This window comes from Vulpes vulpes, chromosome 11, assembly GCF_048418805.1.
Source record: "Vulpes vulpes isolate BD-2025 chromosome 11, VulVul3, whole genome shotgun sequence".
NCBI classification, from domain to species: Eukaryota; Metazoa; Chordata; class Mammalia; order Carnivora; family Canidae; genus Vulpes; species Vulpes vulpes.
Genome location: NC_132790.1, coordinates 70,448,108 through 70,463,698, shown reverse-complemented (window position 1 = coordinate 70,463,698; position 15,591 = coordinate 70,448,108). Strand labels below are relative to the sequence as shown.

General features: G+C 40.1%; 2 protein-coding genes across 4 annotated transcripts in view; one reads left to right on the top strand and one right to left on the bottom strand.

Annotated features, from left to right (window-relative positions):
- NKIRAS1 (NFKB inhibitor interacting Ras like 1) overlaps window positions 1–2,903 on the bottom strand; it is a 31,277-nt gene extending 28,374 nt beyond the window's left edge. The window contains exon 1 of the mRNA XM_026006422.2: window positions 2,725–2,903. The gene's annotated coding sequence lies outside the window, so the exon portion shown is untranslated. The remainder of the gene's footprint in view (window positions 1–2,724) is intronic.
- A 40-nt stretch (window positions 2,904–2,943) lies between these two features.
- Window positions 2,944–7,275, top strand: RPL15 (ribosomal protein L15). 3 transcript variants are annotated; one of them, XM_026006418.2, is made up of 4 exons: window positions 2,944–3,121; window positions 3,773–3,955; window positions 4,339–4,475; window positions 5,317–7,275. In XM_026006418.2, exons 2-4 carry the CDS (start codon window positions 3,784–3,786, stop codon window positions 5,620–5,622), a joined length of 615 nt encoding a protein of 204 aa, XP_025862203.1. In that variant the 5' UTR covers window positions 2,944–3,121; window positions 3,773–3,783; the 3' UTR covers window positions 5,623–7,275. The 3 variants fall into 3 exon arrangements, with proteins under 3 accessions (XP_025862203.1, XP_025862204.1, XP_025862205.1); XM_026006419.2 differs by having other exon boundaries at window positions 3,061–3,422; XM_026006420.2 differs by having other exon boundaries at window positions 3,103–3,245.
- The last annotated feature ends 8,316 nt before the right edge of the window (window positions 7,276–15,591 follow it).

The following is a 15,591-nucleotide window of genomic DNA, read 5'->3' as shown; positions in this document are numbered from 1 at the left end:
CCCACCATTCTTTTATTCATTAAGTATTTACTGACGTCTTACCATAATGCCAGGCATAAGAGACAAACTAGGGAGCAAAACCAGAAATGATACCTGCCCTCAGAAATCTCAGAATCAATTGGAAATACCAATCCAAATCTTGCAAAACTCCTGAGAAACTGCAAATTGCAAATGAAGACACAAAACTGCAAAAACTAATTAGGAAATAAGCAGCGATTATTCACAGTGCCAGAACTCCTTTCCAAGTGATTCATCCAACTTTTTTTTTTTTTTTTTTTAAGTAATCTCTATGTCCAACATGGGTCTCAAACTCATGACTGTGAGATCAGGAGTTGCATGCTTTATGACTGAGCCCACCAGGCACCCCTTTTTAATTTCTTTTAATTAATAATTTTTTTTATAGCCAATCATCTTTGACTCCTTTTTCTCACACCCACACATCTGATCCATCAGTAAATCCACCTTTGAAACATATCCACTTACCATCTCCACCACTAATGAAGTAGTCATAGGCACTATCTTCTCTCACCTGGTCTCTCAAAGATGTCTACATGATAATCCTCAAAACCTGGGAGTATTTTATTTCACACAGTAACAGGAATTTAGCAGCTGTGATTAAATTAGGACCCTTGAGATGGGGAGACTATCCTGGATTATCTGGGTAAAGCCAACATAATTACACGTGTTTTTATAAGAGGAAAAGAAGTGTGTCAGAAAGAGAAACAGATGTGGAGATGCTATACTGCTGGCTCTGAAAATGAAGGAGGGGTCAGGGACCAAAGAAGTGGCCTCTAAAAAGCAGAGGCGACTTGATGGCTCAGATGGTTGAGCAACTGACTGTTGGTTTTGGCTCAGGTCATGGTCTCAGAGTGGTGGGACTGGCCCCTCAGCATGGAGTCCACCTGTTCCTCTCCTTTGCTCCTCCCCCTGCTCTTGTGCCTCTCTCCCGCCCTCTCTCAAATAAATAATTATTTCTTTAAGCAAGGGTAATGGCAGGCAGGAGAGGAAGCAGGCTCCCCACGGTGGAGTAGGGAGCCTAATGCCAGACTTGATCCAAGGACCCTGTGACCTGAGCTGAAGGCAAATGCTTAACCAACTAGGCCACTCAAGCACCCCAAATAAATAAAATCTTAAAAAAAAAAAAAAGTTGGAAAAAGCAAGCAAATGGATTCTCTTCTAGTTTCACTAAAAGGTACACAGCAGTCTGATTTTAGCCTACAGATTTCTGACCTGTGTAAGACAACAAATTTGGTTATTTTCTGCCATGATTAGCAAAAAACTAATACAACCTCCTACTCTCTCTGCTTCAAGTTTTCCCCTTCTTTTGGCATCAAAACTGCAACCCAAATAATCCTTTAGAAACTAAGTCACCCTTCTGCTTAAAACCTTTCAAAAGTTTTTGATCTCAGGCAGTGTGAAACCCCAAAGTCCTCCCTAAAAACCTGATGTCATCTGTTAGTTTCCTTTAGAGTTGACTCCTATCACACTGCCTCCTTACAAGTTCTGTACGAATCCAGGCATACTCCAGCTTGACTGAAATCAGTCCCCAAATCTCCAAGGCTCACATCCTTGGGGTTTTTCTCTCAAATATTCTTTCTCAAGACTAACCCTGGAATATTCCATCCAAAATTTTGATCCCTCCCCCACCTTAACCCTCGCTGTCTCTTCCTTTCCCTAACGTTCGTCTTTGGTACTTTTTACCTAATATATATCTTATTTATGTTTATTGCCCATTTCCAAGAAAGCTAGAATTTCTGCGTTCACTATTGCTGCATCCCCAGGGGTTGGGACACTACCTGGCAGGTAGGAGGCATTTCATAAATATTTGCTGAATGAATCAATGATCCATGTGAGGACTCCTGGGATGGTAAAGCTACGATTTATGAAGAAGGCGGGGGGGGGGTGGGGTGGGGTGGGGGAGAACACCTGGGTGGCTCAGTGGTTGAGCGGCTGCCTTTGGCTCAGGGCGTGATCCCGCAGTTCCTGGATCTAGTCCTGCATAGGGCTCCCCACCGGGGTTTGTGTCTCTGCTTCTCTCTTGTCTCTCATGAATAACTGAATAAAATCTTTAAATAAATAAATAAGTAAGTAAGTAAATAAATAAGACATCAAGGGAAAAATAACCCAAACCGGTAATAAGTTAGAAGCTAGAACTACATGACTGCATCAAAAATGAAAATATCCTGGAGACGCAAAAACAAAAAACAAAAAACAAAAAAAAACAGAAAAGCCGGTAAACTATTTTTCAATAAAGAACGCCACACACAACGCCAGCATTTTCTTGGCATTTCTTCTCGAAATACTCGTACCTGCCAACCAAGTCTTGGCACAAAAATATTTTGCCTTTCTAAAAAAAAAAAAAAAAAAACTGGTTCTGACGTAGCAAATCTAGAAGTCGGTACGCAGCAAAGGCACGGAAATGAAAAGGCGCCGAGCCGCCCGCGCTCGCGGCCCTGGCCCCCCGGTTCCCCACCCTCCGACCCTCCTTTGGGGTAAAATCCCCCGGAACCGGGGCCTGCGGGGGTGAAGTCCGAGGGCGGGCGCTCGCCCCCACCGCGAAGCCCTGGCGGCCGGGGCAGCGCCACGAGGGTCTGTCAGAGCGCGTCGAGGGCCCGGCTACTGGGCGAAGGGGGACGGAGAGCGCCGCCCGGGGAAGCCGCTGCGGCTCCTCAGGTAAGGAGCCTGCGGTGCACGAAGCGGCGCCCGGTCCCTCAAGACACAGACCTGTACACCCGCTCCGCAGGCTCCAAAGACAGCGGCGCTGTGGCAGAGCGATTCCACGCCGGCTTCGGCCACCTGAGCCCCGCCCCCAACCGGCCTCCTCCCGGCTGCAGGACGGCCTTGGACGCTCGCCCGCCGCGGCCTCCCGAGCACTGCCGCCCTTTCGGCCGCCCCAGCCTCTCAAACCCAAATCCTGAGGATCAGGGGGCGGGATAAGAGGGGAGGCTGCGCCCAATCCCGGCCGAGCTCCGCCCACCGCCGGCTGCACTGAACTACATGTCCCATGAGGCTGTGGGAGCCGCAGCCTTCCACCGGAAAGAGGCTCGCCGCTGTGGGGGAGGAGCCCAAAAGGGATTGTGGGAGAAGGGCTCTTTCCTTTCCGTCTGGCGGCAGCCATCAGGTAGGCTGTGTGTTGGTAGAATTCGCTGCTCCATCCGCCGCTCATCTGTCTTTGCCTCAGCCATCCAGACTCGGGGACCCTGTGTCCTCGGAGCCCCTCCTGCCACCTGTGCGGCGCGAGTTCGGTCAGGATGCGGGGCTGCGCGGGCGAGGAGAGGCGGCCCCCGGGCGGGCTGGGGCGGTGATGTGATGGCGGCGCGAATTCGAGCGGGGCCGGGAGCGTGAAGGAAAGGAAGCCTGAGGCTGAGGGACGGAAGGCCGGGCCAAGAGGGTCCTAAAGCGAGGCCTGTGGATTGAGTGGAGTAAGGGCTTTTTCCTCGAGAGTTCTCCTTCAGGGGCAGCGGCTGCAGTACCTTCCCTAGGGTATCAGCGAGGTGTCTTTGCAGGCCAGGGCCTTGGGGACGCCGCCCGCTGCATTCATCGGCCTCCCCGCCCCCATGCCCATCTAGCGCCATTCGTTCGTCCGACAAAAATGTACCGAGTCCCTGCGCTGGGGTCGCAGAGGTGACAGCCGTGCTTTCCTAGGGCGCAGCTATCCCCTGCAGTTCGTGAAGAGCCATTTTCAGTCTCTGGTTTCCTTATGGCGGGTGGGGAACTAAGATGGACGGACGCGGTCGCCTCACTTTAAATGCCTGGTGTTTTTTGTCTCCAGGGTAGGCCGAGATGGGTGCGTACAAGTACATCCAGGAGCTATGGAGGAAGAAGCAGTCCGATGTCATGCGCTTTCTTCTCAGGGTGCGCTGCTGGCAGTACCGCCAGCTCTCTGCGCTCCACAGGGCCCCCCGCCCAACCCGGCCCGATAAAGCGCGCAGACTGGGCTACAAGGCCAAGCAAGGTGAGTGGTCTCTGCATGGATCAGATGTTCCTCGGGGAATGTTAGGAAGCTGGTAATTAGGTGTACTGTGGCCCCAGTGTCTTCTTTCACTTAAGGTTTTGGTAGAAACTGTCTTCAGCTAGCAACGCACAGAAATTCTTGACCGATAAACACTGAACACAATTGTCTATAAAGTACCAAAGACGTTCTGCGTTACAAGTCTGTAGGAATCGGACTAAAGCAAAATAAATTGTAGAGTGGGAATGAGAAATTATTCTCCGTGTGTACTTCGAGAAACACTGGAATGTGATAATTTTTAGAGTAAGTCTTAAATGGATATTTGTTTTACCTTAAGATATTTATTATTTGGCTTGTATAAGACCACTGTCGATTTGTTTGTATAGGTTATGTCATATATCGGATTCGTGTGCGTCGTGGTGGCCGCAAACGCCCAGTTCCTAAGGGTGCTACCTATGGCAAGCCTGTCCATCATGGTGTTAACCAGCTAAAGTTTGCCCGAAGCCTTCAGTCTGTTGCAGAGGTAAGTGATTTTTCAGTAGCAGTTGTATCAGTCACCTGGAGGTAGTGGAGAAGGATTTGAGCAACTTTTCTTTTTTTTGAGCACCTTTTCTGATTATTAACTTGCACGTAGGTGAACCCTGTTGTGTTTGTGATTTTTACTGAGCTGTCTTAGTAAAGCATTGCTGTCGGTCTTAGTCTTTGTTACTAATCTGTCTCTGTATAATGGAAAGTTTTATGATTAGTGTGGACCTTGGAACCTAAGCTTTTGAAGGGCAGTAAACTTTGTCTTGAGAGCACATCTCCCCTGGATGCACAGAAGCTGTGCATATGGCTGATTTTCTATATTCAGTTGTAAGTTGTCTTTCTGGATTAAATGAAGCTGTGCTCTGTCTGTCCCAGAGGTTGACAAGCAAGGGTTTGTTGCCTTCTGTAAGCTAAAAATGTTATGTTTTTAAAAGAAAAGGCAAAGATGACTTAAACTAAAGAGACTTGTGGCTTGCAAAGCCTAAAATAATGTGCTAAATATTAGGGTTCTGTATGAAAGGTTTGTTGATCCCTCAACTGTGTTAGGGAAAGACTAAGTTCCTCAATTTTAATAGAAATTAGCATTCGTGCCTTAGTCACAGAGGGGGGGATAGTAGCAATGGTGTTTCAAGTTATAGAATGTTTTGTGTGTTACTTCAGTAAGTCTTAACTGTATTTGGGGTCCTAACCCCTGGGTAAATCTTTAGTAAATATTCAAGCAGTTAGTGAAGAGCCTTGTCTCTTGCCTAGTGTGGTAAATTAAAGGGAATTCCTACTTCCTAACTTCCTACTGTGGGAAATGGGAGGCTGACCTTGGGCCTTTTTTCCTGTTCTAGGAGCGAGCTGGACGCCACTGTGGAGCTCTGAGAGTCTTGAATTCTTATTGGGTTGGCGAAGATTCCACATACAAATTCTTTGAGGTTATCCTCATTGATCCATTCCATAAAGCTATCAGAAGAAATCCTGACACCCAGTGGATCACCAAACCAGTCCACAAACACAGGGAGATGCGAGGTCTGACCTCTGCAGGCCGCAAGAGTCGTGGCCTTGGGAAGGGTCACAAGTTCCACCACACTATTGGTGGTTCTCGCCGTGCGGCTTGGAGAAGACGCAATACTCTCCAGCTCCACCGTTACCGCTAATATAAGTAATGTTTGTAAAATTCTTACCTAATAAACAATTTAGGACAGTCATGTCTGCTTAAAAGTGTTCTTTAATTTTGTCTGTTAAAATTAGTTGTCTGCAGATTGTCCCATGAATGCATTGTCAAATTATGAAAAGTGCAATAATGTTTGAAGACTATAAGTGATGGTGTATCTTGTTTCTAATAAGATAAACGCTTTTGTCTTTGCTTTATCTTATTAGGGAGTTTATATGTCAGTGTTTAAAATGCTGTTTGGTATAATAGGTGTAAAATAAATTCTGTAAAAGTGGAATGCAGAAGCTAGCCATGTAGATTTGTTGGTGCATGTAATGAAACCTACAGCTTCATGGGGTGATGAGATGCTCTGGTTTACTCTCAAATGGCCGTTTTTAGGGGTTTGGTAAGAACAACCTTTTTAAACTGGATTTTGCTTAGAAATGTGAAAAATATCCTAATCTTTAATCGTGATCGTATGCAGAACAGTGTTAAATAGGAAACACATTTTTAGATTGAATTCAGTGTTCCGATTATGTAACTGCTGCTTTGGAAAGAATGCCACCATTTTTTAAAAATTGAACAAACCTGTTGTAAGAAGGTGTTCTTAAAAATGAAAATAATCCTGCACAATGGAAGCAAAATTGCATGGGTTTCCTCCACAGTACCATTAAAATCCACGTAAAAAGTGGAGGCTCCTGGTTTTATCCCACAACTTAATGTACAATACTGAATTTCATACTAAGCAGTCAGTTAATGGTATTTACTCTGGTCTATATGAAAACTGATGGAAATTGAACATTAGGCAAATGAGAAGACTTTAAGGTTTGTAAGCTAGTAACTAATGCTAGAATTGGGAAAATGGTGACCATCAGCCTTTTAAGTGTGAAGATAAAGTTAGCTTTGATCAGAATTTTAAATACTTTATCCCTGGTCTTTATCCACTAGACACCTTAGAGGAAAAAATAAGGTTGGCTTTAAAAGTACATCATTACTCATTCCAAGTCCTAATTCCTCTGGGTCAACCCACTTGTCCAATTCCCTTAGGCTATTGAGAAGTCTCCTAGTTGATGTCAATATGTCAGTAGTTTCCATTCTGATCCTTACATGTGTTCTCCACAGTTAACTTTTCTCATCCTTATTCAGACCCCTCAAAATACTTGCCATTCCATAAACTTGCCAGCCCAATTGTGCCCACCTTGATGTAAGGTATATCACCACATTGTTTCCATTCTGTCTTCCAGTAGATGAGGTTTCTGTTTCCCAGAGTGAATTTGAGGAAACAAAGGAGAGGAATTGCCCCAGTTCTAAGTTTGCTGGCTTAATCCATAGTTTAAAAATCTAATTGCTGGTTTCCTTGAAACAGTTTTTATATTTTTTTTTTTCAGGAGTCTTAGGCTTAGTTAAATGATTTCCAGAAAACAGGCTCAAAACCTTGAGACCTAAATTCCTTTCCACTCAAAAAGAGATCCTAAACCATATATTTTGTGTGTAGAGTTTGTTCAACTAAAGGAATAAATGTTTATTAAACTAAAATGGACCTGTTATTTCTTGTCATCTAGTACTAATAAGCAAACCAAATACCCTAACGAAAAAATTGTAATGGCAGAAACAGCTACTTTGAGAGGAAATAAAATACGGTACTTAGTCTTGAGAATTTTTTTCTCTTGGTTCTTTGGTTCTTGCATGAACTAGAAAAACCCCTTAAAATTTTTTTTTTCAAACTGAACGCTAATTTGGGAAGAAGAGGGGGAGGGTTCAGGATAAACATTACTGTTCCTTCTCCAGAAGGGACTTGCTTCTATTCTTGCTACCCTATAGTTTTCTCTCCCTACTGGAGCTATTTAAGTGTGGTCATTCCAGTGCTGGAAGCTGAAGTCTTAGCTTGTATGATCCTTAGACTTCCCACCACTGAACTCTGTCCTGCTGCTGTCCTCATTTAATATTGTGGCTTCCTTGCTAATTTCAGACAAGCCAAGCACGCCTAATGCCTTTATGAGAAGACTCCAGATATTAGATGTCCCTTAAGAGGCTTTCCCTGACAATCCAACAAGCCATTCCTGTTTGCTTTAATATCTCTAGGTCAATGTGGTTAAAACATACCAAATCAATTACAATTTTCTTTAGAAATAGAGCAGTTGGTTTCTCACACCCCACAAGTGTAGGTTGTAACTTTTTCTCTGATAAGCACACAGACTAAAGATGAAGCAACTTCCTCAAGGTCACAAAGTGGCTGAATTCATACTCCCAATAAAATTAAGTCGAAATTTTGACAAATTGACATGGCTAAAAATTTAAAAAGTACAACTAAAGTTTAAGTCTCCCCCTTCGGTTCCCCTTCTGGAGGCAATCAATCTGATTAGTTTTTTTTTTAATTTTCATCAGATTTATTTGATATATGTACAAATAACACATACTTCCCTCTTTTACTCAAATGTTGAAATGTTGATTTTTTTTTTTCATTTAGTTGCATATCTCAGAGGCTATCTCAGAGCCTAACTGCATGGTATTCCATCATTTGATGTGACCCCTTCTCATGAACATTTAAAATTATTTACAATCTGGTTGCTTTGAAAAAATTGTTTTGCATATATCTGTTTGTAGGATAAATTCCTAGAAGTAGAATGGCAGTTAAAAACTATGTTGGTAGAGAAATTCTGCTCTGCCAGTCTGATAGGAAAAATGGTATTCTTACCTAGTTTCATTTTTGCAGAGGCAAAGCCATGTGCACACCATAGCCTTTTTTTTTTTTCTGGACACATGCCAAAACTGTATTTTCCTAATCCTTTGTACATTTTAGGTAGGAGTTTTATGACATTCTTGCCAGCAGAATGAACACAAATGATATATTGCTTCCTCTAAGACAATCAAGGGTTAGTATGCCAGTGGAGGCCAATGATCCAGGTAGCATAGCTACAAGATGAAAGAAAGCTGCTCAATCCCTATCAGACTGGGCAAGTAAAATTTTGTGTTAAGCTGCTGTATTAGTTGTGTTCATTCTTATGGCAGCCTAGCCTAGCTTGACCCTAATTCAATAAGTAAAGTTGAGCATCATTTATATGTTTAAGAGTCTTAGATTTGCTTTACAGTGACCTTTCATTATAATCTTTTGTTCATTTTTCTATCAGAATCCATACTCCTAAGCAGCATGTTATATTAAATAGAGGGTGGCTGCTAGCTCATTACTACTAACCATCATTTCTCCTCTCTTAAGGGTCTTGTAGCTGAATCACTTTCTTATACCATACACAAAAGTAAACTCAAAATTGATAAGAGACCTAATGTGAGACCATGAAAATCCTAGAAGAGAGCATAAGCAGCAATTTCTCCGATATTGGCCATACTAACATTATTCTAGATATGTCTCCTCAGGCAAGAGAAACAAAAACAAAGATAAACTATTGGGACTACATCAAAGTAAAAAACTTCTGCACAGCAAAGGAAACAATCAAAACTAAAAGCCTACAGTATGGAAGAAGCCATTTGCAAATGATATATCTGATAGATGGTTCATATCTAAAATATATAAAGAACTTGTACAACTGAACACTGAAAACAAGTAATCCAACTAAAAATGGGCAGCAGACATGAACAAACATTTCTCAAAAGAAGACATATAGATGGCCAACAGACACACGAAAAGATGCTCAACATCACTCACCATCAAGTAAATACAAATTAAAAACACAATGAAGTTTCACCTCACAGATGTCAGAATGGCAAAAATAAAATAAAAAACAACACAGAAACACAAGCATTGAGGAGGGTGTGGAAAAAAAGAAACCCCATGGACTGTTGGTGGGAATGCAAATTGGTACAGCCCTGTGGAAAATAGTATGGAGGTTCCTCAAAAAATTAAAAAACCGAATTACCATATGATCTAGAAATTCCCCTCCTATTTACCCAAAGAAAATAAAAACACTAATTTGAAGAGATATATGCACCCCTATGTTTATTGTAACATTATTTACAATAGCCAAGATATGGAAACAACCCAAATGTCCATTATAGATAAATGAATAAAGAAGAGGTTGTGTGTGTGTCTGTGGGTGTGTATATATTTGCACACACACATATATACACAATGGAATATTACTCAGCCATAAAGAATGAAATCTTGCTATTTGCAACAACATGTTTTTTTTTTAATTTTTTTAAATTTTTTTATTTATTTATGATAGAGAGAGAGAGAGAGGCAGAGACACAGGCAGAGGGAGAAGCAGGCTCCATGCCGGGAGCCCGACGTGGGATTCAATCCCGGGTTTCCAGGATCGCGCCCTGGGCCAAAGGCAGACGCCAAACCGCTGCGCCACCCCGGGATCCCCAACATGTTTGGATCTAGAGGGTATAATGCTAACAAATAAGTCAGAGGGGATCCCTGATGGCTCAGAAGTTTAGTGCCTGCCTTCTGCGCAGGGCCTAGTCCTGGAGTCCTGGGATCGAGTCCTACATCAGGCCCCCTGCATGGAGCCTGCTTTTCCCTCTGCTTATGTCTGCCTCTCTCTCTGTATGTGTATCTCATAAATAAATAAATAAAAATCTTAAAAAAAAAAACAAATAAGTCAGAGAAAGACAACTACTGTATGATTTCACTCATGTAGAATTCAAGAAACAAAACAAATGAACAAAGAGAAAGAGAGACAAACAAAAAACCCAAACAAATACAGAGAACAAATTGGTGGTTACTAAAGGGGAGGTGGGTGGGGGGATGGGTGAAATAGGTGAAGGTGATTAAAAGTACACTTAATGGGGCACCTCGGTGGCTCAATCAGTTAAGCATCTGTCTTCAGCTTAGGTCATGCTCTCAGGGTCCTGGGATCGAGCTCCATTTCTGACTCCCTGCTCAGTGAGGAGTCTGCTTTTCCCTCTGTCCTTCCCTTGCTCATGCTCACCATCTCTCTCACTCACTTTCCTTCTCTCAAATAAATCAATAAAATATGGGGGGGGTGGGGAAGAGTATGCTCATCCTGATAAGAATTGAGTGTAGAATTGTTGAATCATTGTATGGTACACCTGAAACTCATATAACACTATATGTTAATTCTTTTGGAATAAAAAATATTCTTAAAGATGACTTTCTGTAGAATAAGTTCTGGAAACTCAACTGTTCATTTTTATTCTTTTGATTCTAAGCTGTGATTTCATCTCTAAATTCTGAAATCACTAAGGGATATTAGTAGGTATATTGTATCAGTAATGCAGACTTGATTAAGCTATAGTAACAAATATTCCCCCAAATTTCAGTGGCTTAAAATAATAAAGGTTTATTCCTTGCATATACTACATGTTCATTGAAAGTTCATCATGATCCTCTCTCCACAAACCAGGCTATTGGAGTAGCCACTTTCTGGAATATTGCCATGTGGCCATGGCAAAGGGCAAAGAGAACACAGTATAGCATGCCCTAGCTCTTATTTTTTATTTATTTATTTTTGCCTTTTGATTTTTTTCTTTTTTTGCCCTGCCTTTTAGTGCTTCTGCTGAGAAGATTTTCTGAAGCAAGTGTGAAATCAAAGGGTAAGGAAGTATAATCTTACCATGTGCCTGGAAAGAGGAAGAACCATGTATTCGTGAATAGCTCTAATAGTCATCATATACACTAATCCATTTGATTTCTTTTGTCCTTATATACAAGTGATGTATTATGGAGAATAACTGGTATACCAAGGGGGCAGAGCAGAAACTGTAGTCCACTCTGGTAGAGAGGAGTAGTCTATAACTGACATAGCCTAGAATTGTCAGCATGTAATGGTAATAAAAACAGACTTTTAGTCAGCTTTTGTTGTTTTTAAATACTCTACAGAGAATGCAACCCCTACTGTGTTGATTTTTTTTTTTTTTTTGCAAATTAATGTTATATACATACAACTGCAACCAATTTACCTGCCACTTTATTATGTGACATGGCTTCTTTCCTGGAAACGACACAAATATTTACTGAAAGATACTTTAGGATTGTGCCATCCAATATGGTAGCCACTAGTCAGCTGTGACTATATTTAAATTAAATAGAATTTAAAAAATCAGTTCTTCAGGGGCACCTGGGTGATTCAGTTGGGTAAGCATCCAGCTCTTGGTCTCAGCTCAGGTCTCGATTTCAGAATCATGAGCTCAAGCCCTGCCTGCATTGGGCTCCAGACTGGGCATGGAGCCTATTTTTAAAAAATGATTCACCATAGTACAGTTTTCAACCTATTTTTATATGATGGATAAAATAGAGATCTCTATTAGGAAACACTGATTAAGTTTCCCTAGAAAAAATCACTGCAAAGGTGGCATAGTTAGCTTGTATCTTTAAAACTCATAATTTGAGCATTCAAATTTAATGAAGCTGGAACATACTCCACAGCTCACTCTCAAATCTTAGTAAAGGACGACTCACACCCCCCCCGAAAATTGACTGACCATTTACTTTAATTGGCATGTTATGAACATCTGAACTCTTTTGCTTTCAATTCTCATTGTCATTTAAAGAGAGGTTGATTATTTGGCAATCCTATTTGGTTTAGAAATAGTAATTGATGAGTAATGTAATTATCAGACATCTAATCACTAAACTTCATTTTCTGAGACTATAAACATACCATTTAGATTCTAGAGGTTTATTTTTTAAAGTTTATTTATTTTTGGTAATCTCTACACCCAACAAAGGGCTTGAACTCACGGCCCCAAGATCAAGAGTAGCATGCTCTTCCAACTGAGCCAGCTAGGCACCCCCAGAAGCTGATTATAACTAAGCTAGAAGTTTCACTTATCAGAAAGGAAAATCTACAATATGATCAACTAAGTTAAAGAATCTTGTCTGTTCGCCTATAGTTGGATTCTATGGGTATGGTCTTTTAGAATCTATTGCTGACAACATACCCAGCATTAGTATTGTGATTAAGATAAAAAATTGCTAAATGTTCCCACCATCCCAATTTAGTTCTCTAATTTGTTCATTCTTGTTAGTTTTTGTACGATATATGTTGGTATAATGACTGCTCATAGATTTGCTCCTCTATGTCCTCACTGTACGCTGGTTCTTCCCTTTCTTATAGTTAGTCAGTGAAGAGAGAACAGGAGGTCTCCAATACAAAACCTGAGGACAAGACCAAGAAATGCCAAACCCAAAGATAGAAATCGCCACTGAAGATGTTAGCTTCCAACTGAAAATTTTCCCTGACGTAACCCATCCTACAACGTAATGGTAGAAATTAAATATGTCTAAGGCTACAATATCATTGTTTTTATGTGATTTGTAATTAAAACACTTTTGAAGTTTTGAAAATGCTTTGAGCAACAGTATTATTATTGTTTCAAATTGGTGCTCTTTTTCTTATTACTCTTCATAAATGTCACTGCATGTTTCAAAAGCCACTGTCTTTTTTTTTTTTTTTTTTTTTTACCTCCAGAAGCAAGAAAAATCTCAAATAAACAGAGTAATCAGACACCTAAAGGACCTAGAAAAAGAAGAACACAGAAAACCCGAAACCAGGAGAAGAAAGGAAATAATAAAGATTGGGGCATAAATAAAGTAGAAACTAAAAAACAATAGAACAGATCCATGAAACTAGGAGCTGGTTCTTTGAAAAAGTCAACAAAATCGATAAGCCTTTAGCTAGATTCATAAGAGAGAGAGAGAGAGAAAGAAATAACTCAAACAAAATCAGAAATGATAGAGGGGAAATAACAACTGACACCACAAAAATACAAAGGATTATAAGAGAATATTATGAAAAATTATATGCCCCAAAATTGAACAACCTGAAGAAATGGATAAATTCATAGGAACATATAACCTCTCAAAACTAAATCAGGAAGAAACAGAAAATTTGAACAGACCAATTATCAGCAATGAAATTGCATCAGTATTCAAAAAAAAAAAAATCCCAATAAACAAAGTCTGGGACTGGACAGCTTCACAGGTGAATTCTATCAAACATTTAAAGAAAAGTTAATACCTCTTCATTTAACTGTTCCAAAAAATAGAAGAGGAAGAAAACCTTACAAATTCATTCTATTAGGCTAGCATTACCCTATTACCAAAACCAGATAAAGACACCACAGAAAAGGAGAACTACAGGGCAATATCTCACACGAATATTGATGTAAAAATCTTCAACAAAATATTAGCAAACAGAATCCAACAACACATTAAAAAAACATTCACCACTATCAAGTGGGATTTAGTCCTGGGATGCAAATATAGTTCAATATTTGCAAATCCGTCAACATGATACATCACATAAACAAGAGACAGGATAAAAATTGTGTGATCATTTTGACAGATGCAGAGAAAGCATTTGACAAAGTACAACATACATTCATGATAAAACTCCTCAACCAAGTAGATTTAGAGGGAACATACCTTAACATAATAAAGGGCAAATACAAAAAATCCACAATTAATGTTATATTCTGTGGTGAAAAACTAAAAGCTTTCCCTCTAAGGTCAGGAATTAGACAAGGATGTTCATTCTCTCTACCTTTATTCAACATAGTATTGAAAGTCCTAGCCATAGCAATCAGATAAGAAAAAGAAATAAGAAGTAAAATTTTCACTATTTATACATAACATGATACTGTATACAGAAAATCCTAAAGACTCCACCAAAAAAACAATTAGAATAAATGAATTCAGTAATCTTGCAGGATTCAAAATCAATATACACAAATCTGTTGCATTTCCATACACTAATAATGAGGTAGCAGAAAAAACTTAAAAAACATCCCATTTATAATTGCACCAAAAAGAATAAAACACCTTGGCATAAACTTAAGCAAGGAGATAAAAGACCCATAATCTGAAAACTATAAAACAATGATGAAAGAAATTGAAGATGACACGGACAAATGGTAAGATACACTATGCTCATAGATTGGAAGAACAAATATTGTTAAAATGTCCATACTACCCAAAGAAATCTATAAAATTAATACCATCTCTATCAAAATGCCAACAGCATTTTTCACAGAAATAGAACAGATAATCCTAAAATTTGTGTGGAACTACGAAAGACCCCCAATAGCTAAAGCAATCTTGAAAAAGAACAAAACTGGAGGTATCACAATCTCAGATTTCAATATATACTACAAAGCTATAGTAATCAAATAGTATGGTACTAGCACAAAAACAGACTCATGGATTAATGGAACAGAATGAAAGCCCAGAAATAAACCTATGATTATGTGGTCAATTAATCTATGACCAAGGAAGCAAAAATATGCAATGAGAAAAAGTCTCTTCATCAAAAAGACAGTTGGGAAAACTGGACAGCAATACCCAAAAGAATGAGAGTAGACCACTTTCTTACATCATACACAAACATGAACTCAAAATGGATTAAGGGCCTAAATATGAGACCTGAAACCATGAAAATCCTAGAAAAGAGCATAGGTAGTAGTTTCTCTGACATCAGTCATAACACCATTTTTCCAGATATGTCTCCTCAGACAAGGCAAACAAAGTAAAGATAAACTATTGGGACTGCATCAAAATAAAAAGCTTCTGCACAGCAAAAGTAACAGTCAACAAAACTAAGAGACAACTTGTGAAATCGGAGACAATATTTGTAAATTACATATTTGATAAAGGGTTACTATCCTCTCTCTCTCTCTCTATGTATATATATATATATGTATATATATATACATATATATATATACATATATATATAAAAGACTTTATTTATTTATTCATGAGAAACACAGAGATGTGTGAGAGAGAGGCAGAGACACTGGCAGAGGGAGAAGCAGGCTCCATGCAGGGAGCCCGATGTGGGACTTGATCCCGGGACTCCAGGATCACGCCCTGGGCCGAAGGCAGGGGCTAAACCGCTGAGCCACCCAGGGATCCCTCCAAAATATATTTTTAAAAATTGTACAGCTCAACACCAAAAAACCAAACAATGCAATTAAAAATGGGCAGAAGACATGAACAAATATTTCTCCAAAGAAAATACACAGATGGCCAACAAACACATGAAAAGAT